General features: G+C 47.4%; 1 protein-coding gene across 4 annotated transcripts in view; it reads left to right on the top strand.

The window, feature by feature from the left end:
• Window positions 1-795: 795 nt before the first annotated feature.
• The window catches only part of AUTS2 (activator of transcription and developmental regulator AUTS2), a 762050-nt gene continuing 742392 nt past the window's right edge, over window positions 796-20453 (top strand). For all 4 annotated transcript variants that reach the window (XM_035559290.2, XM_035559288.2, XM_035559289.2 and 1 more), the window contains exon 1: window positions 796-1089. In XM_035559290.2, coding sequence (XP_035415183.1) covers window positions 796-1089 — 294 coding nt within the window. The remainder of the gene's footprint in view (window positions 1090-20453) is intronic.

Raw genomic sequence — 20453 nt, 5'->3', positions numbered from 1 at the left:
TTTTTTTTATTTTTTTTTTTTTTGGAGGGGCCGGGCTGGGATCCGATCTCCGCTCCGGAGTCCAGCCCTGGTCGGTGTCTGAGAAAATCGCATCTGGACGCCTCGTTATCATTATTGTTGTGTTTGATCCGCGCAGATAAAGGCGGAGGGGAGAGCAGTGCGTGGCGGCGGGGAGGGGAAGGCTGCACCCTTCCCCGCACACACACACACGCAGACAGAAAGGGAGCTCCAGACATCCAGATATATTTTTTTTTCCACCCGCCCCCCTCGGAACTTCTTCTAGTTGGGGAGGAAAGGAAGAAAGAAAATAAATTTTGTGCAAGGAAATACTCTCAGCTCCCTCCTTCCAGCGGGTCTCTCTCCTTCTTTCTTTATTCCCCCCCTTCTTTTCTGCTTTTTTTTTTTTTCTCCTCTCTTTCGGAGATCCTCGCCCTCCCAGCCCCTTGATCAAAGCATTCCGCTATTCTGATTTATTGCCCGCTTGGAGAGGCTTTTTTTTTTTCTCCTTTCTCTCGCTTTTTTTTTTTTTTTTTTTACAAAGGCGACCTGAGATCAGCCATTACTTTCCTTGGCTCGCTTATAGGAATCTCTTACATTTGGTGCTCGCTGCTGGTGGCGGTGGAACCGCGCTCGGATTCTTTCATCCCCCCCCACCCCCTGCCCGTCCTCCCCTCCCTCCCTTTCTCCTTCCCTCTCTCCCTCCCTCCCTCCCCCGTTATTCCGCCGGGGGAGCCGGATCCGCGGCGGCGGTGGGGCGGGGGGGGCCGAGAGCCAGCGGGAGAGCCGGCCAGAGCCATGGACGGCCCGGCGCGATGCAACGGGCTGCGGAAGAAGCGGCGATCGCGCTCCCAGCGCGACCGGGAGCGGCGAGCCAAGGGCGGCCGGCGGGGCGCTGCCTCCGGCGGGGCCGCCGGCTCCGGGGCCGCCGCGGCGCTCTCGTCCTCGGGCTCCGAGAAGGAAGACAATGGGCCCCCGGCGCCGTCCCGGCCGCGGCCCCCCCGCAGGAAGCGGCGGGAGTCCTCCTCGGCCGAAGAGGACATTATCGACGGCTTCGCGATGGCCAGCTTCGTCACTTTGGAGGCGCTGGAGGTAGGAGCGGCGGCGCTTTGTGTGCGCCTCATTGTGTGCGGGGGCGGCCGCGGGGGGGCCCCCGCCCGCTGCCGGCCGCCCCCGGCCCCTGCGCCCCCCCCCTTGGGGCCGGGGGCGCCCCCGCCGCCCCTTCGGACCGGCCCCGGCCCCGGCCCGGGGACACCTGCAGCGCGGCCCCGGGGGGGGGCTCCGCGGGGACTGGGGCCGGCAGCGGGACCCCCCCGGCCCGTTGTGTCCCCCCCCGGCCCGTTGTGTCCCCCCCACCCCGTTGTGTCCCCCCCACGTCTCCTCATGTCCGCCCCCCAGCCGCTGCCCTCCCCCGGAGCAAACTTTTCTCGCCCGGTGTCCCGGGGCCGAGCCCCCCCCCCGATTTTTCTTCCGTCCCCCCCCACGGGTGGGCGGTGCGGCCTCCCCCGGGGGGGAGCGGTGTGTCTGTCTGTCTGTCTGTGTCTGCCTGTCCCCAAAATAAAGGGGGGCGGTGCCTCCTCTCCCGAGGGGGAGCCCCGGGCCCGGCCCCCCCCCGGCCGCTGTCACCCCCCGAGGGGCTCGGGCGGGGGGGGGGGATGATGCCGGGGGAGCCCCGGCCCCGCGCCTCTGGAGGGCTTTGTTGTTCCTAACTTCTGCTCGGGAGAAGTTTACGTGGTGAAAGGCAGATTTATTTGGGTTTACATGCACTGGAATCACAACTGTAACAATTATGAACTGTCAAAATAAATGCGAAGATGAAGCTGATTGTTTAACAAAAAAATCTGTGTAGCTCTTAAGCTGTTTAAATATTTAGCCAGGAATACTTAGTGGCATTTTCTGGTGCTGTGGTTTTTTTCCTTTGTTGTTTTTTGATTTTTTTTTTCCACCCTTTGGAGCTGAATTTTGTCTTTGGTTACACCTGCACCAGCCCAGACTCATGTCTGGGAGAGATCTCCTCCCGGTGTAAGCCAAGGGAGGATCTGCTCCCCTCCCCCTCCCCCCCCCCCCCCCCCCCCCCGAGAGCCTCCGCGTGGCTGGCGAGAGGCTCGTGTGGGCGATGGTGAACCGGTGCTGGGGATGGCCAGGTTCCCCTCTACCACCCCTCTCACCTGGTGAGCCCGTCCAGGAGTGTCCTACGTGAGCCGAGGAGAGGAGCGTGGACATGTCTTTGTTGGCAAGAGTGGGATTTGCAGGCTGAGGTTTTGGACAAAATTCTCTTCTTCCTCAAACAAAGCCCCAGTTCGTGTCGTTAGGGGTTTTGTGGGAATATGGACTCGAGAATTTGGCCGTAGCCCTTCCTGGAGGGGAATCGAGGAGCAAGTTTTGTGTTCAGAAGTTGTAGGGTGTTTTGGAAAAAATCTCTTTATTGTGTTTCACTCCTCATTTTTTTAAATTTATTTTCCACTTGAAATGAAAATTGCTGTGCTTTTTTTCCTTGTTGCAAAGCCAAGAATGGCTACTACTTGCATCCTGTCGTAATCCTGTATCGCTAAAAAGGAGCGCAGAAACGTTACCCAGTTCTGCCAGCTAATATCACATTCAGATAAAACAATAGCTCGCACACTGAGACTTGACATACTTTTAATGTTCATGTGATAGGTGGCACGTTTTGACCTAACGATTTCATGCTGCGTTGAGAAATAATGTCACAAAATCATTGTTAGGTGCTTTTCCCTGCAGCTCGGTGTATATGTTGAGAAAGTTGTTTCTGAGGATCAGAGGGAGATGAAGGTGTCTCAGGCACAAGCCCAACATAGCAGGAATTACCGTGTGTGTTGCTCCTAGCAGCTTCAAGTTTTCATTGTGATTTGAGCGCTGGCAAGGAGGTCGTGAGATGTCTCAGCCCAGGGGAGATGTTCAGGTTCTTGTCTCAACTCATACCAGAGCTGAGAAGCCCTGGGTGCCGTGGAGAGGTGCCCTGGTGTTTACGCACCTCGTGTTTTGGATCTGCCTCAGGCTCACTGCAGCCATGGAGGTTTCTCCCCAGGTTCCAGAAGATTTCTGTGCCCAGCATGACAAGATTGCCCTACCAGGCTTTGTGCTTGAACTTCAGCCTGTTCTCAGGCTTAGCGCAGCCAAGAGTGTGAGACAGAGGGTGTGTTTTGTCTGCTTGTTGGTAAAAGCAGTGAGGACCAATGTGTAGAACTTCACACCACGGGAAGATCTAAACCCGTGCTCCGGGACAGGCAGCGGATGGGTTGGCTGCCACAGGAGGGATGTGGAGGGATGAGGCTGAGCTCTCTGCTTGTGAGCCCACCTTTGTGGCAGTAGGTGTGTGAGTTGGGTGGGAGCTGGCTGTTGCCCCAGGATCTTTTTGTGGGTGCTGTGAATAAACCTGTGAACAAGAGCAAGGATTTCCACGTAGCTTTATTTTGCTTGACCTTTTCTAAATGCCTTGTGTTGGGGTGACTGAAAGCCCAAATTGTGCAAAATGCCAGGTTGTGTGAGGCTTGTGGATCGTAAGGGGACACAGGTGATGCACGAGAAGATACACCTGAAGGCCATTGTAATTCCAACAGGTGTCCTCTGTGTCTGTTAACACCAATTACGGGCATGTTGATAAAAGTTCGCATCCCTTGAAGCACAATTATCTCTCTAACCAGCTCCCACTCTCGGAGCTGCTTTTCTGTCCAGGTATCAGTAGCCTCCTCTGCTTCTGCAGTGTAAATTGTTTGGTGTAGAAAGAGAGGCCGTCTGCTTCTAGTTATCTGTTGCAGGGTTTATGACAGCCTGTACCTTGATCTTCTTTATGTTTGCATGGGGAATAGCAGGGGAAGAGGGAAGTGGGCAAAGACAGCAGGTTCTCATTGACTTTTTTTTTGGTTGTCGTCGTCTTGGAGCAACAGTTGAGCAAATCTGGTGTTACTGCAAATGTGGCCAGACTGCTCCTTGCCCAGTCTGATGAGGCTCTGCCGTAATGAGGTGCTCTGATGGCCTGTGCCCCTCAGGGAGCTCAGACCTTCAGCAGCCCCCAGGTGCCTCTGGTTAAGCACAGCGCTGTAGTCCTGCAGCTTGATCTCAGCACCACGTCCTACCGTGGGTGGCCTTGCCGGGACTATGTGCAGCAGGCTCTGTGCATTCCTCCACAGCACTTACCCCTCAACTCTCTGGCCTCCCAAAATCTTTCGGCATGGAAGAGGAGAAGGATGCAGACATCCAGTGTCTGTGCTCGGCATCTTGTCAAGCTGACCTCTTGCTGTAGCCTGCACCTCTGGCACGTTTGTTTCCAACAATAACTGCATGAGGTTCTCCAAATCCAGGTGGGCATTGTTGATGCTGGCTTGACAGGGAAAAGGGCATTTTTTTCGGGAGGTGACAAATGGATCCGTTGGGGTGACTTTCTGTGTGATGTGCTGGGGAGGTTTCCGTGGAGCTCTCAGGCAGGTGGGATTTCACAGATGTCTCTTTCCTCCCCCCGGCACGTTGGGCAGGAGAGTGATGTGGCAGGGCTGTTGGCGTGTGGTGGGGAAGGTGATTTGCAGTGATGAGAAATGAAATCTGACCTGAATGTTAAGATAGCTTAAAGCCTGGGAAGTACGCTGTGTTTCCTGAGTCAGCTCCGACCATCCCTATGGAGCAAGCAGTTGGTTTTGGGTTTTCTGAACCGTGGGTAAGGTAATGAGTTTTTTCTGTGGATGTTTGTTTAGCTTCAGCTCAGGCAGTTCATCTGACAAGCTTGAAATGGGACAGAGATATTTATTTATAAAGCACAGATAGAAATGGCATGGGGAGGGGTGAGCTTGCATTTAAATGGTGATTCTTGTTCCGTAAAACTGGCACAGTTCCTCACTGCACGTTTGAACTAATTTCTGTTCAGCATGCAGACATCAGTCTGTTTTGAGACCATGCTAAATTATCGTCAGGTAAAGCCCAATGTAATTAATTACAAATGAGAAATGCTGACAAATATTTGTCAAGGAGCTGCTTAATGAGTTTCAAATTCTGTGTCAGATGATTCCATCCACCTAGTGTAAATAATTTTTAAGCAATTGTTCCACTGAGTTTGTGTGATTTAGGCAGATGTTAGCTATGGCGGTTCTACCTATTGAGGACACAAAATAATGCAAGACTAAATGGAGTAAAACTTAACAGCTGATAGTGGCTTTTAAATAGAAATAGTGCCGTTACACAAACAAAATGTGGAAATAATAGGAGGTTTTGAAGATGCTGTGGTCTAAACAGTGTGTCTGTGTGCTGTGTACACAGACAGTGTAGCCCTGTGTGTGCATCTGAAGGCAAGAATTTGCTTTAATGACCATCGTGTGATGCCCATTGCTATGCATGGCCCACTGAAAATGCTCATCAATAGATGGGTTGTGTGACAGCAGAAGCTTGGGCTCGGACACCAGAACGACTGGCTGGAAGTGGGGTTTCTCCCCAAATCATTCTTCACACCAGCCTTTTAGATGGCTTGATTAGCCTTTAAATTCTCTGAGATTCCAACACAGTTTGTTCTGCCTTGTCTCTATCCTTTCATATTTCAAAAGGAATTTGATCTTCGTGCCTTACTGCAGCAGCATCATAACATCAGGTGTTTGTTCAGTGCTGTCAGCAAATCTTGGTAGTCCTTCTTGTATTTATTGACTGCTTAGGTTCTTTGGTGTTTGTCCTAGTCTCTGTTTGCACACGCATGTCTTCAGATTTAGACCAGCAGAGAAAAGAAAGTAGTAACTAAATGAAGGTATCTGCGGATGACAAGTGGCATTAGGTTTTGTGTGACGCTGGGATATCGTATGAAGCGATGTGCTTATTATTTTCATTATGTGTTTAGAGGAAACAGTAAATTGACCTGAGATCAAATTTTGAGATAACCTTGACAGAGCAACTGAATCTCTTGATGAAAACCCTCTGCAACCAGAGATGAAAAAACAGCAAACAAAACTGAAACCGGGACTGCGAGCAGCAGGATGCGTGTTCCACAAAAGGAACCTCTCGGGTAATTTTTGAAACCTATGTTACTATAATTTGGACATGTGAATAAAAGCCTGTTACTTTTCTGTGAGGCTGGGCACCCCCAGCTCCCCCCTATTCATGTAGCTGTTGAAGAGCTGTTATCATCTCTTCCCGCACATAATGACCGAGGATTGTGATCCTTGCATAAATACTCTTTTAAACTCCTGAAGGTAACAATGTAATGAAGGTGGGGATTTTTGCCTTTCCCATGGGTGGTAGTAGGAGGCACAATGGCCTTGAGTTAAAGAAGGAAGAGTTTAAACTATAAGGACAAGTTCTTTAGATAGATGTGATTCAAGTAGTCTCCACTGGCCCCGCTCTTTAAGCTCAACATTAATGGGAATTATACCACATATCAATAGGACAAAAGACACCCTTATCCTTTTTTATCTTGGCATCTTTTTTTTTTTTTCCCTCTGCTATTTGGGTGAGAAAGTAAGCCCTTTCTCATTAAATATCTGGGGCCTCTGCTGGGATGAGGGAGTGTAAAGAAATAGATTTATAAAATAAGGGTAAAGGATCAGGAACTTGGAAGGAAAATGATCACTAGGGAAAGGCCAAAAAATCAGCAGAAAGACATCAAGGGGCTGAGTAATTGAAAGATTGAGTTACAACACTGAGATCAATAGAGAAATATCAGGGACTGGAGGGAGATGTTCCTGGGAGCTGCAGGTGGGATCTGTTCTGTGCCTTGGTGGGAGCCCTGCCCGCACTGCTGGGGAACGCTCAGCCCCTGTCTAAAAGTTATTAAACCTGGTAACTTTTCAGCTGAGAGAGAGGCAGGATTCCTCGCTCAATGAAATGGCCCCCTTTCTCCCCATCTGTTAGTTTTTTTGTTTTTTTAAAAAAAATGTTTTTTTGGCAGTTTGAGTGGAAGACCCTTCCGTATTACACCGGGGGTCTGACCTGCAGCCTTGTAATTATCTGCAGCTAAATTAGAAGTTTAATCTTTGTTCTGAGCAACAATAAGTTGAGTCAGATAGGTTTTAAAAATAGCCCAAGCTCAAGTTTAGTGAAGTCTCAAATGCAATTAATAAAAGGGTAATGGAGTTAGGAGGCTGTGGGCTGAAACGTGGCGATGTTTAACTCTGAGTTTTCCTTTACTCGAACTGCAGCCTTCTGCGAGGGAAACTGCTTGCACTGTTTATGTTCATGTATATCATCCGTACGATTTATCAGTTCAGTATCTGTATTCTCGTTGGGGTTTGGCTTGGTGCGTGCCACAAATTACCAGCTGCATGCATTTCTTGTGTAGTTGGTTTGTTGTTGTTTTGATGTGGTGCCAAGCCATGGTGAAGACCACTTCAGAACATCACAGTCCTCTAAATTCCTTTGTTGTAAAATGGATATTATGAAAATCTACTTTGTAAGTAATGAGAAATGGCTAATGCAGGTAGGGATTTGTTTTGCTGTAACAGCAGAATGTGCAGTGGCAATTTGTCAGATCCCCAGCTCAGCTCTGCTGTACTGTTTGCCTTTAAATAGTGTGTTACCTTAACATCTTGAGATTTTTCTCCTTGTATCTTGGCAACACTGCTGCTGAAGTTCACACACTTGTGTGCTGGAGAGGGAAGGCTTTAACCAAAAGGGTAAATCTTTAGTCTGGTAAACGTTGTAAGGAGGAGTTTTGGTCCTGCCTTCCTGTCTGCAGGAGTGGCGGTGTGGAAGTCTGCAGAAGAAGCGGGTTATTCCCCGGCACCGCACGTATTTTTCCCTTTGTGACTTTTTGCCTGTCAGGTGTAGTTTGATCTTGTTGCTTGACATTTGCTCTGTGTGGATTTACTTGGGTTTTGTTCAGTGTGCTGCTTGGTCCTTGTGGTTTTAAAATCTCCCGAGATGAAGATGCGGTAGGTGTGCAGAGGTGCGTTAATATCTGCTGTGTCCAAGTGCCCGGCTGTCTGAACTTCAGGCTCTGTAATGTTGCTTGGTGCACTGATGTGATTGATATCCCAAGTCCAAGTGGGAATAGTTACTCCACAGCTATGTAAGAGATCAGCTTGGTGTTCTCTGCAGAAATGATCGCCCATTAATCTGTTGTGCACGTTTGCCAGCTTTCCGGAGTGGAAGTTGCTTCTCCTCTAAAACTAGTGCTTCTATAAATTGCATCTTTTTCTGCTTTTGTTCAGTAGCAAAGGGGGAATTATAGGTTTGGAAATAAAAACACCACCATTGTCTTCTCCATCCACAAGCCCAGGCTTGCCCTTTGCTGGATGAGCTCATGACAACGAGCAGACTCCTTCAGCCTTCAAGGTGTGTGCTGTGCTGGGCATCCTCTGAACGGAGCCATCTGGGGCAGGTGTGGGGGTGCTGCAAGAGGACAGTGCACGCTGTGGTCGGAGAGGGAAATAGAGGTAGGCACTGGGAGATTTGGGATTAGATTAGCTGTAAGGTGGCTGAAGTTCTGGAGGGGTTTTCCTTGTGTGGCACAGTAGGTGTAGAGGTGTATCTCTTTCAGATGTGTTTTGCACTCCCATGCAATCGTACGGTGGTCAGACCAAGAACCGAATTCATGAAGGTCTGTGAGAAGCCTTGCTCCATAACGAGCTATGAGAGGGATGATTTTTTAAGAGGATGGCTGATAACAGGTAACCCAGTTTGCAGATTGCTCTGAAGTGCCCTACTGCTGCTGTTAACTCGCCCTCCCAGCACACGAAAGACATTTTTCAGTTCTTTGCCCATGAAATGGAACCGAGGAGACAGAAGTGGTTAGTGCCAACCTTTCCTGGACCACACACAGGTTGCTCTTGGCATGGGCAGACCTTTCAGTGTGAGGATCGGCTTTGGTGATACCTCTTCTCACAGGTACGGTGGGAGTGGAGGAGAGGCCGCAAGATAAACCAGCTCTTTGATATAAAATGGGGGTCCTGTGTGTCCCGGTGCTTGGCACCGTGTCTCTCTGGAGGGTGTTGGGAGCATCCTTCCAGGGTCCTCTAGATGCTGACATCTGGTCCCCAGCTTCCCCAGGACATGGGCAGGAGCTGGGAGGTGCTGCTGTGGCAAGAGCTGGATAACATGCTCTCTCCAGCTTGCTCCAGAGCTGGCCAGATGTGCTGAATGGCCAGGCACAGCACAGAACCCATCGGAGAGGGGCTGGGGCAGAGAAAGTAGCTTTGACCTCAGAGGAGGCCCTGTGGTAAGAAGGCAGAGGAAGAAGTGCTGCTGGTGGGGACAGTTTATGTTGCAACTCTGTTAGCGTTGCGGTTTTTAATGCACATCAAGGGCACTTGGACCTTTGAATGGAATCTTTTGGTGTGAAATTGTCTTTTCTCCTTTCTTTTCTTCCCTTAAAAAAAATTCAAAATAAATACTGAAAATCAAAACCGTCTGTTTTGAGGGGACCAAATTGCCTCTCTTTATTTTATGTGATTTGGATATTACTGAACGATTAAAAGTCCTAGTAATTTTTACTGGCTGGCTATTCTGCTTATAGGCAGTGACTCTTCCAGCATTAGTCACTTTAACTATGGAAAAAAATAATAAAAATGCAATTAATGTGGCTCAACAGCTGAGTCGGCTGGACTTTCAAAAAAAAAAAAAGTAAATTTTAATGAGTTCTGGGATCAGAAAGATACATCTGGTGGATGAATTTGCCAAGTTTTCAACCTCAGAATGTGTGTTGAAAAACTCAGTGAATTATGTAACTACAAAAGTGGATCTTTGCATGTTTATAAGACCTCAGTGCAATCTCCTTATATTTGCCTAATGACAAACAGACATTCTCGCAGAGAGGCAGCCCAGAAGGACACACACATGCTGAAAGGGCTCTGTAAGCTGATAGTGTTTGTATCAGAATGCGGCTACCAGCAAGGGAATTTTAGTGCATCCATTAAATAAAGAAATAAATAAAAATTAAATCTTGGTCTTGGATGAAAGAAAATAGAAGGAAGGGAAAGGGGAGGGGAGAAGGCAGGAGGCAAGGAAGCACCGAAACTTTAAATGTACATGATGTGTGGGCTACGATATTGTGCCTCCGCTGCTGAACCAGAAAATTTATAACAACTGTTTGTCATGTGTATGTATTTATAGCCATTCACATAATGAAGAAGTTTCATGAGGTTGTAATAACGTATCAAGATGGATGTAATTAAAACAGAAGCAAATTGACACCTCTAGATTAAAGGCAAACTCTAAACTAATACACCTGTACGCTGTCACTTATGTATTAGTTGTCTGGGGCAGTCTGCCAGATATGCAAATAAAAAGACATTGGCACACTTCCTTGGATGTGCGGTTATGAAAAACCCAACTATTTAATCTCTTACCTAGCCCCGTTCAGGTTTGTAGCAACAGCAGAAGTCCTTAATTTGGTGTCACTGATGCTTTGTGATTGGAGGGGGCGAGAAGATTTGGAGAGGTGGGGAAAGGAGCAAGAAATACAGCGTGGGTGATGGACGTGGAGAAGTGTTCTTTAAATGGGAACCTTGCCTGAGAAAAGAGGTGTCAGCTGGGCTGTTTCAGATCTGTCCTAACTCTCTCTCAACTCGAGAGGAGTAAAGAGTCCTTCATGTTGACTTAGTGTTTGAGCTCAGGTAAATGATTTTGAAAATTGCGCTGTAGCAACAGATGTTGGTCCTTGTACTGCAGGTGATTGAGGTTGCCAGTAAGAAATGCCTCTAAAATGTATATATTTCAGATATATTGGAACAATTCAAATCTGATGTAAATCATAAGTGAGTCTATGAAATGGCTCTGAAGTATCTTAGCAATTTGATATAATAGTATTTTTTCAACTTGTTTCAATTTGCAGAAACCTAGTATTTGCAAGTGGAGCTGTGGACACCTGTGTGCTGAATTTGAGCCGGCAGTTGACACGTTTACTCTCTGAATCAACTTTCTTGGAGTTCTTAAAGTTAGTTTGCAAAATACTGATACGAAATAGTGTGTTGGTATGGAGCAGGAAGGGAATGACCTGCCTTGTTGGTTGCAGGCAGGTGAAGGGAAGTACCGTGCTTTCCTCTGAGTATCTTGCATCCAGCTAACCTGCATTCCTTGAAAAGCCCCAGGGATGGAAATGGGTCCTCACACGTCTTGTGTGTAACCCATGTGGCTGCCAAACTGGGTTTTCTGTAAAACAGATGATGCCAGTACCCGAGATGGCTGTTTGAAAGACCTCACCTTTCGTGGGTTTGCTGGCATCTCCTCTGTGAGCGCCTGTCCCAGAGCCCCGCTTCCCTCTGCTGCTTCCAGCAACCTCCTCTGAAGCTTGCAGACCCTTGGGCTGCAAACATAAATCAAACAGCTTTGTTAGTAGATGGATATGACCAATTCTTGAGAGCTTAGTGATGCCCAGCTGAATTCTGGGCTTTGAAATGGGGCTTGAAGCCCTTTGCCCCATTGGTGCCGAAGTGGAGATGTGGCCATGGGCTTTGCGAGGCATTGCGGTCCTGGTGGGCTGCTGCCCTGCCAGGGCTGGGATCTGTGGTGCTGCAGAGGTGACTGCATGATGTGGGCATTTTCAGGGAGCTGCCTGCATAAAAGCTCCAGTGTTTTGTTACACTTCTTCTGAATTATAAAGACTCCTTTTTTAATACATCTGGACACTAAAGATCAAGCGTGCTAGGTACAAGGCTTCAAAGTGGTTTGAAATGGTAGGATTTTTGTCTTCAATGCTTCAACAACTTTTCTTCCACCTTTAATCTTTCATGAGCAGAAGCTTCAAAAGATAATTAGTAAAACATGCTTTTATCTGCATTTATCTCAAAACATGATTAATTTTTTAACTGCAATTACAGCAATCATTTCAAGTTTCCTCTATATTAATGAGTAAAGGATTTTTTTTAAATTTTTTATTTTGAAAGAGAGAGCCTAAATAGGACTGTATTGGCTGGGTTGAAAGGTACATTTATGAGTGTGCTTTTTGTTTTCATTGCTAGGGATTGAATTTCCGGTTCCAGGAAGTAATATTTCACATGGATTAAAGTCTTTGAAATGCTCTTGCCCAGCTTCCCTGGATCGTTTCGAGGAGCTGACAATAATAGGAACTGGATCAGGCTCTTGCTGGACCTGGCTGCCCAGCCACGCATTCCCCGTGTCGTGGTACCTTTTTGCACTGTGCCGTGCACGCGTGACCGGTGGGACATCCTCTGCCTGCCGCTCTTGGCATTGAAACGTAAGAAATACGATGCGGGTGGTTTGTTGCTAATGAGTTGGCAATGAACTTGTAAATTTTCACCTTTACAATTTGTCTGTTATAGGCAGCTTAAGGCATTTTTTATTACTATTTCACTTCTGCGAGAAAGATGTTCATGCCTGTGACTTTCTTTATTGCTGGTGGCTGTGTAGGACAGTGTCCTGCCTGCAGGGCTCTGTGGGATGTGGGACCACCTCCTGGCTGTTGGTCCTGCGCGTGGCTTACCCTGGTGCCCCTAGAAAACAGTGCTGCTGGCACAGAGGTATCCAGGGCTTCAATCAATTAAAAACTTTTTCCACTAAGCTGCTGCTTTTGTGTAACTGTGCCCCATGAAGGGTGCTCGTCAGCCCTGCCTCCAGCTCCTGCATGCAGAGGAGGGAACTGTGTGGCTGGAGTGGGCTGTTGGCAGCTCTGTGCCTCCGAAGGACTTGGCCCTGGGGCTGCTTGGAGTGATGCTGGGCTCTGGGTACCACACAGGGGCTGGTGCTTGCTCAGCAGATGGAGTGGGCACTTGGAGCTGCTGCTATAGGAAGTGTGATGACCTGATTTTTTAGTTTTTGATTTATCCCCCCTCTTCAGATAGGCCCTAGTCTGGGGTGTCAGAGGTGACTCGGAGTGAGCCTGCACAGCCTCGGTTCACATCTGAATTTAGCTTCTAAACTGAGATTTGAGTTACCCTGCTCTGCAGCCTCTGGGGAGGTGGATGGGACGATGACCCCGGCAGTGAATTGGGCAGCTGCATAGGAAAGCATGCAAGTGTATAATCAGATTTCTGATAAAACCAGGTCTCAAAGTCTCTTGAATGGGTAGCTTTGCTGTGAATAGCCTCATGAGGTCTGCTGTGGCTGCTCTCTTTGTTTGGTACTCTGACAAAAATTGCTCTGGTATCCTTGTTGGCATATTTTTACATCTGTTATCCATATTTCTGGATTTGTTCTGGCTGCGGTCTTATTTTGTTTTGCAAAATCTACCTGGGTTTGGGACAGAGATAAATGTTTGCTAAGGCAGATTTGGAAATTGCATTGTTGAAATACAGCCCATATGGGCTATTGTAAAATGGTTACTGCAGCATATAATTGCCTTCACAATGATGTGCTTTGTCATTTCACTTCCATCTTCAAAGAGGCTCTCCTGTAGTCTGCTGACAGCAATGGTGGTATTAGAAAACATATGGATTTGTAAGGGCATTAAACTGTCTTTAGTTCAAGGATTAGATTACAGCGTTAGAGTATGGGTCACCACGTTTTCATGTGGATAGGCTGCACTCGGCTCTGTCGGGATGTGCTGTAGGTTAGGGAAGGGTTTGTTTGTTTATTGGAAATACCTGGCACGATGTCCCCCTGAGCGTGGGGGGAAGGAGGCATCTCTTGTGCTGCTGCATGCTGTCCATCCGTCTGTCTGTCCCATGTGGATGGCTGGGCTTGGTCTGGGCTGGCCAGCCTTGGAAGATGTCTCGGAGGGAGGGCAATGCCAACTGCAATGTGGAAAAACAGAATAGAAGGACCACAATGCTGGCTTTGAAACCTTAGGGGTTTTTCAGTCCTCTGTGCTGGGCTGCTACTCAGCATGTTTTGAGCATTTGTTTGTATTATGTATGCGTACAAAGGACGCATTTAAGCTGTACAGCTCCCCACGTTTCAGAGCGCAGGGCAAACCTTCAGCTTTTACTGCATCTCTACCCGCACGGTCCCAAGGGTGGATTTGCCAGTGCAGGTTTGAGCTCTGCAGTGCCCTTTTCCGGGCTGGAGCCGTGTTCCTGCTCCTCCTTTACACCCTCAAAAGGGGAGAGCTGGAGAGTGGAAGTGGTAATAGGCAATGAAGACCCTGCTGTTTCAGTTTTGTCTCTTCTCTCTAAAACTTGCTGCCTGCTCAGGTTTGTGCTCTGCCCAGCTGGAACATGGGAGCTGCACTTGTGCTGCCTGCTGTCACCAGCTGCTGCCCCGTGGAGTTTGGCTCGTGCAGGTCCCTCCCAAACTATGCTTCCAACTCCTCTTGTCCTTCAAACACTGTCTTTAATCGAGAGTGCTGTTTGAGAGTGCTGTTCCCTAGGAGGTATGGGCTTGTCCCCGGGTAACCACAGCCCACTTCCATGACCTTGCTTGGAGCCCTGTGTATGCTTGTGGGGAGGCGCTGTGTCTGGTGTCTTGATTTCATTTGGGTGTCTTGACAGAACACAGCAGGTCTATGGGGACACTGCTGGTGTGTGAGCTGCTATTTAGTGTGAAGTCAGACATGTGCTTAAGTGTTGCTTTGGGCTGGAGTGTTAATTTTGCTGCAGCTGAGTTTTTCTGTCTGCAAAATGGGTTTAATAATGCTCTCTCTCTTTGGAGATTTCTCTGCTACTTAATTAGCAATTGCAGGTTGCTCAAGTAGTAAGTGAGGAACATAAAATATCTGCGTAATTTAACTGTAAGGTCTTGAAATGCCAGTGCTTATATATATGTAGCAGTGGCCTGGCTACAATGCATATTAAAGTAACTGAGGGTACCTGTGTAATCATCAGCCACCTTTTAAACTAAATGTAATTCTGCCTTAAAATTGTCGATTACAATCATTTCATTAAGTAAATCTGATGTGAAGGGTAACCCAGTGAAATTCTGATGATTGCTTAATTTTTCTTTATACTGTTATGATTATTAATGATGTAAAAGTTAGTGTTGCTTGGTTATGGCTTGTTTCAGATTTAAATCACTTCTAATGTTATCTGTCCCAGCTGCGGTGTATGTCAAGGCTAGCTTATGGTAATATATTTTCTTAAATCCATTGCAGAATAGGGAAGAAACTCTTGCTCTAGCTATGAGAAATGTTAAAGGATGTATTACTAACTCAGCTGTGACGGTGATAAACAAATTAGGCCTGTCATTAATGCCAGGGTCTGCTGGTGTAGTATGTCATGAAACTGGGATATCTCTATTACTAACTGGCCTATAAAAATATAAATGCAGGGCTTTTTAGTCCTTGCATAACAAATTTAAGAGCAAAGCTGCTTTGTGATAATGTTTGTGTAAGCTGATGCTGAGGTCTGTGCGTTGCATGTGGCGTGTTTTTGCAGCAAAGGGTGCGGAAATGAACTGAGGAGAAGGTTAGTATGGGGAGAGGCTCCCCAGGAGCTGCAGCTGGTGCAGTCAGGGCCTTAGTTAAGGACAGTATATGTGTGCAGATGCTTAAATCAATTCCTCCTTAAGACAGTACTTGAAGATGTGGTTAAAAATCATAGCACACTGGACTTAGAACGAGTGTATGCTTAGGTGCAGTCAGGAGCAGGATGCTATCAGCTATATCCAAAAACACGTTCTTAATGCAAGGCCTCACAACAGTGCCTTTTTAGAAAATGAACACATTTTGAGGGTCAGCCTGGGGGAATGGCTTGGGGTTTTTGGCGTGTGGCTTTGCTTGGGGACAGGGGTGCCACCGCCTTGTGCCATGCAGGCGCCTCCCGTCCTGCTGCGTGCTGCTGTCTCCAGCACCAGCTAAACAGGTGGCAGGATGGGAAGCGCCACGCTTGGAATGGAGTTCGCTCTGCCCAATAGCTCACCAGAGGCCTGTTTTGTTACAGAACATTGATTAAATAAATATTCCTATGCATACAAAAGAGGAGAAATCTGTTAGAGCGCTCTGCAGTTATTTTTCCATTAATGGTGAGGAGCTCTCTCTAATTTTCCTGCCCCTTTCAATCCGCTTGCCTGTCTTCCTCCCTTCCCGTCACCACGAATGCCTTCAAGTGCCTGAATAACCTACAAGCAGACGAAGTTCCCTCCTGTGCAGATCTGCTGGCATGTTTGCTCCAGCTCAACGTGCGCTAGCAGATCCTGCTAGCCAGTGCAGGGCATAATTGACTGCTGTGTGCGAGTGGTTCTGATTAACGTGGTATTTCATGTTCAATATCAGGATTCCTTGTGCTAACTGACAGTCATTTCATTAACTTATATAGTGGCAGTCAAAAACACAATGTTGCAATGCCAGCATCTTGCATAATGTTGACAATTGGGGCAGAATATTTGATGTCTGAAGAATGTCTTTTTTCTGGTGTTTCTGTGACCCCTGATCTTTTCAAACCTTTGAGGCAAAAGTTGCTGCTCTGTGATCTGTGCTGTGAGCAAGGGAGGTGAGTGCATGTTTTTGGGGAAAGAACCTCTGGTTCAGACGCCCTGGCGGCCAAAGACAGCTCTGCAAGCAGCAGGTCGAATTCAGTATGAAATGGTGACAACTGGGAATAAATGTAGGGTAAAAAAAAAAATACTTGAGGGGGAAAAATAGCTTTAGTTTTTAAGTTCAGCAAATATTTGTCTCAAGAAAGAAATTTTGGTTGAACAAACGTCTGGCTGCAATAAAGTATGAGGAAGTGCTGTGGCATTACTTTGGCTCTATGCAGATGTGACCGACATCAAAATCCACTCCAAAGAAAGTAACTTGAATTTAGCTTTTTGTTTTTCAAGCAATAATCTTTCTGCTTTGGACAAAACAGAAGTCGTTGTTTTTCTTGGAAAAATTTAGAGCTGTTATTCTAGAGATGTAAATTACATCATGTGTTTTTCATCTTTAAAGACCACAAACGAATCCACCTTCTGTTATGAGTATGCTCTAAAATTCTTGCCAATGTTGGCTAGATTTGGGAGTGGGGTTGTGGAGGCGCCCCCTGGGTAGGACTGGTCTTCTGGGCACTCTCGTGAGGAGATGCCTTGTCCTCTTTCCTAAGCGGTGATATGATTGCCGTGGTTGAAATAAAGCCATGCGAGCGTGCTCCACTCTCCCGCTGCTCTGTGTTGCTGAGGGTTAGAGAGGACTGGATCTACATGGCTGAAGCAGGAGCCCAAAGTTTTTATCTTGTGTTGATTACTGTGGGCAATTATTTGGAAGCGACACAAACCTGAGTTTAATTCTAATTTTACATACCACCAACAAGCCAGCTGTTCTCTGTATTCTTCCATGATAATGCACTGCAATTATTTTTTTTATCTTTCAAGATGTGATTTTATGTTGGTGTATTTTCCCACTAACCCTTTGGCATTGAGTGCTTAGAACAAATTCATTTTTTTCCCCATAACACAAGAGAACCTCAAGTCCAATGGCCAAGGGACTGTGCTAAAGACAGCTGAGGAGGAATGTGAAGTGATGTGCAAAGAGGAAGGGCCTGGTCTGAGCCTGAAAGCCACTGGGACGTGTGGAGTGATTAATGGTATCGTTGCTTTTTAGCTTCATCAAAAGGCCTCAGTGTAAGGGTTTCTGAGGAATGCTGATAGTCACAAGAACCTATCAAAGGGTACGGAAAATATGAAATGAGCAAGCAGGAATGGGAGTTAATTACTGAACAGTGATTACTCTGATATAACCAATTATTGGATCATTAAATGTTTATTACCTTTTTTTATGCTTCTTTCCCCCATAAGTGCAGTTTTGTCCTTACAGTATTAAAAAAAGGGGTGGGTCTAATGCATAAAAAGCCTTTTCAAAGCCTGGAAGGTATGAAAAGAGCATCTCATCCTAGCACCTGACAGGCTGGCCTGCTTGCGCTGCTTTCCCTTGCTCTGCATATTTGGGGTGAAGTGCTGTGAACCCTCTTTAAAGGCCAGATGATCTCATTTCTAGGAAGGAGTTAGCGATCGGAGCAACAGGAGAGCATCTCTGTGGGACATAGCAGCAGGTCCTCTGCTCTACAGGCAGTGACGGGACTCGGTTTGTGCCTTGTGCTCCAATACGAGTTGGATGTGGCTTGTTTGCCCATCTCCCAGCAGCTTTTCCTGGGGCCTCTGGTCTTCCTAGGGCCCTCTGTTCTTTGAAGCTGAAGTGACAAGTCTTCGTTTTGTTTGGGCTTGGAGCATCCCTTCCCCCTCCATTCCCTGAGGAAGGAGTTTCCATTGCAGGGGCGAAGGACAGCTGTGTGGAAGTGAGATGTAAACCATGCCCAGGTCTTCTGTTGGACGTCTGCAAACTGCAAAATAGCATCTTTTCAGGCTGACTGCAGTTACTTTGAATGGCATTCGAGGGTTTAAAATGTTTAAGCAATTTTTTAAAATATAGCTATTTGTGACTTTCATAGATGATCCTTAAATGTTGAGTTGTTTAAGCTTTGTATCTCAGAGGAGGAAGGGTCAGGGTAAAAATGCTCTTTCCCTGGCATCGCAGTGTTTCCCTGAGGCTGTGTGCATGTATGGGAGTGGGGCTGCTTCTACCCCTTGCCTCTGTGTCTTTGGGGGCTGGTGGAGAGGCCCCAGCGTCAGCACTCAGTCCTGGTGGACCACAAGCCTCTGTGAGTGGATTTTATACCTGTGCTGTGGGCAGAGAGCACGTGGCCCTTGTGAGACCTGGTTATTTACACCAGGTCACCTATTTCTGTGGTGGTCGGGGTGTCTCGGCCTTAGCTGACACCGTCACCACCTCTCAGTGACTGCGGCAGGGTGCTCTTGAATACCACGGGCCTGTGCGTAAGATGAAGTTCTTGCGAAACAGGTATTTCCATGCCCTTATTTGTGGATTTAGCATGATCAATGCTCTTATGAACTTTTTTCCTGATATGACCCAACCAGCCAAATGTACTTCTTGACCTTCCCTCCCAAATGTGGTTTTCAGTTTTCACCTCTGAGGCCTACAGTAGTAGATGGGGGACTTGCTGCGAGCATGCAGCAGGAAAAGTAAGGTGGTGCATGTGGCTTTGCATTACTACTGCTGTGGAAAAGGAGGAAATGCTATTGAACCGTGCTCCTGGGAATCCAAATCATTGTCTTCGCTGCAGTGCTCTGTCAAATCTGTTGTGTGGTGCTTGGGACTTCGCCCTCTTTGGAGGTACTCACTCCTCATCAGCTGATGGATGAGCTTTTCCCTTAAATCCTTTGAAGGAGAACTTTATTCTGGAGTCTTTTCTATATTTTTCTTTCTCCATTTTTTTTTTTTTTTTTAGAAGACAGACCATGTTTACTTTGTGAAGCAAACGTTATGCAGGTCAGCTCCCTGCTGCACATGAAGATGGCTCCATCCCCGCAGCGCATGTCTGCAGTCAGGGCCTGTCAGAGATGCTTAAAGATGGGTCACCGGTGGCAGCTCGGGTTCCCACACCGGCCAAACACTATCGCTCTGAATATCCAGCAGCAATACAGCAGCAAATTGCAGCTGTAAAAAACCTCCTTTATTCTGCTTTATGCCGTGCTGGGGATGCAGGCTGGTTCGTGGGGCTCGGTGTCCCAGCTGCTCCGGCCCTGCGAGTGAGAGGTGCAGGGCCTTTGGTGCTGCTGCTTGCAGGCACGTGTGCAATTATCCCTGTTTGACAGCCTCTGTGTAAAATAGTCATAATAATAATAATGAAATGTCCCTCAGGACTTCCTCTTAATAACCGAACACAGAGCAGCAGTTGTAAGCTGTCTCTGTAATGTCACAGGCTCTCTGGGCGGAGAGGACAAGGCATAGCATCCTGGGCCTCGCCTCCTCGAGAGGTGCAGTATGTTAGCAAGGTGTGGGAGACGAGCCAGTCCCCTGGACTGCTGCAAATGCTGGATTTCAGTGAAAGGTCAGCTAGGAGCAAGGTCAAAGCAAGCCCAATAAGCGTAGCAAAGAGCGAAGCTGCAAGGCGAAGATAGAGGTTAATGCGAGGGCTACTGGTATTAGTGCAGCATGTGGTCAGCTTGCTGTGAGCAGGTTCTGAACCGGGAGATAATGAGGAGGGTTTACTCTAATTCTATTATAATGTATAATTAACTAGCATAATTGATAGCAATTTTCCCTGCGTGTCTGTGTGTGTACATAGTCTCATTTTCGACTTTTGTGCAGTTCTACCATGTGTCTTCCACTGATGCAAACTGTCCGGTGGCTCCCCCAGGCTTGGCTGAGCCGATGGTTATGGAGGGGGAGCAAAGTTTTCCAGAGCTTCTGAAATAAGGCCATATTACCTATTACCTAGGTGGTACCCTGGGTTAGGTAGAGCTGCTGCTGATAAAGCAAGCAACGTGCTGCCTTGAGAACCACAGATGGAGTCAGGGTTTGCAGAGAGTGAGGGATGGGTCAGCTCTGTTTCTCCCTGGTTTGTCTGCATCTTCTGTTTATGCCTGGTGCTTTGTCAAGCACAGAGCTTGAACTGAATTTTGCCTTTGCGATCATCTTTTGCACGGATAAAGTTAATGCTTTGGGGCTATACAGAGACATAAACATGACTGTGTTTCAAGTCCACTGGGAATTTTTGTTTTCATGATGCGCAGAGTAGGCAAACCACTGCTGGTTCCTCTGGCCTTGCTCTGCAGGACAGAGAGCAAATAAGCAAAATCTTCCGTTACCCAAAATCAGCACAAAGCCCCAGGCTGCAATACTCTGCAGATGTGAAGTTTGGCTT

This window comes from Cygnus atratus, chromosome 20 (assembly GCF_013377495.2).
Source record: "Cygnus atratus isolate AKBS03 ecotype Queensland, Australia chromosome 20, CAtr_DNAZoo_HiC_assembly, whole genome shotgun sequence".
Taxonomy (NCBI): domain Eukaryota; kingdom Metazoa; phylum Chordata; class Aves; order Anseriformes; family Anatidae; genus Cygnus; species Cygnus atratus.
The sequence above is the reverse complement of the archived record's forward strand: the minus strand, read 5'-3'. Positions and strand labels throughout refer to the sequence as shown.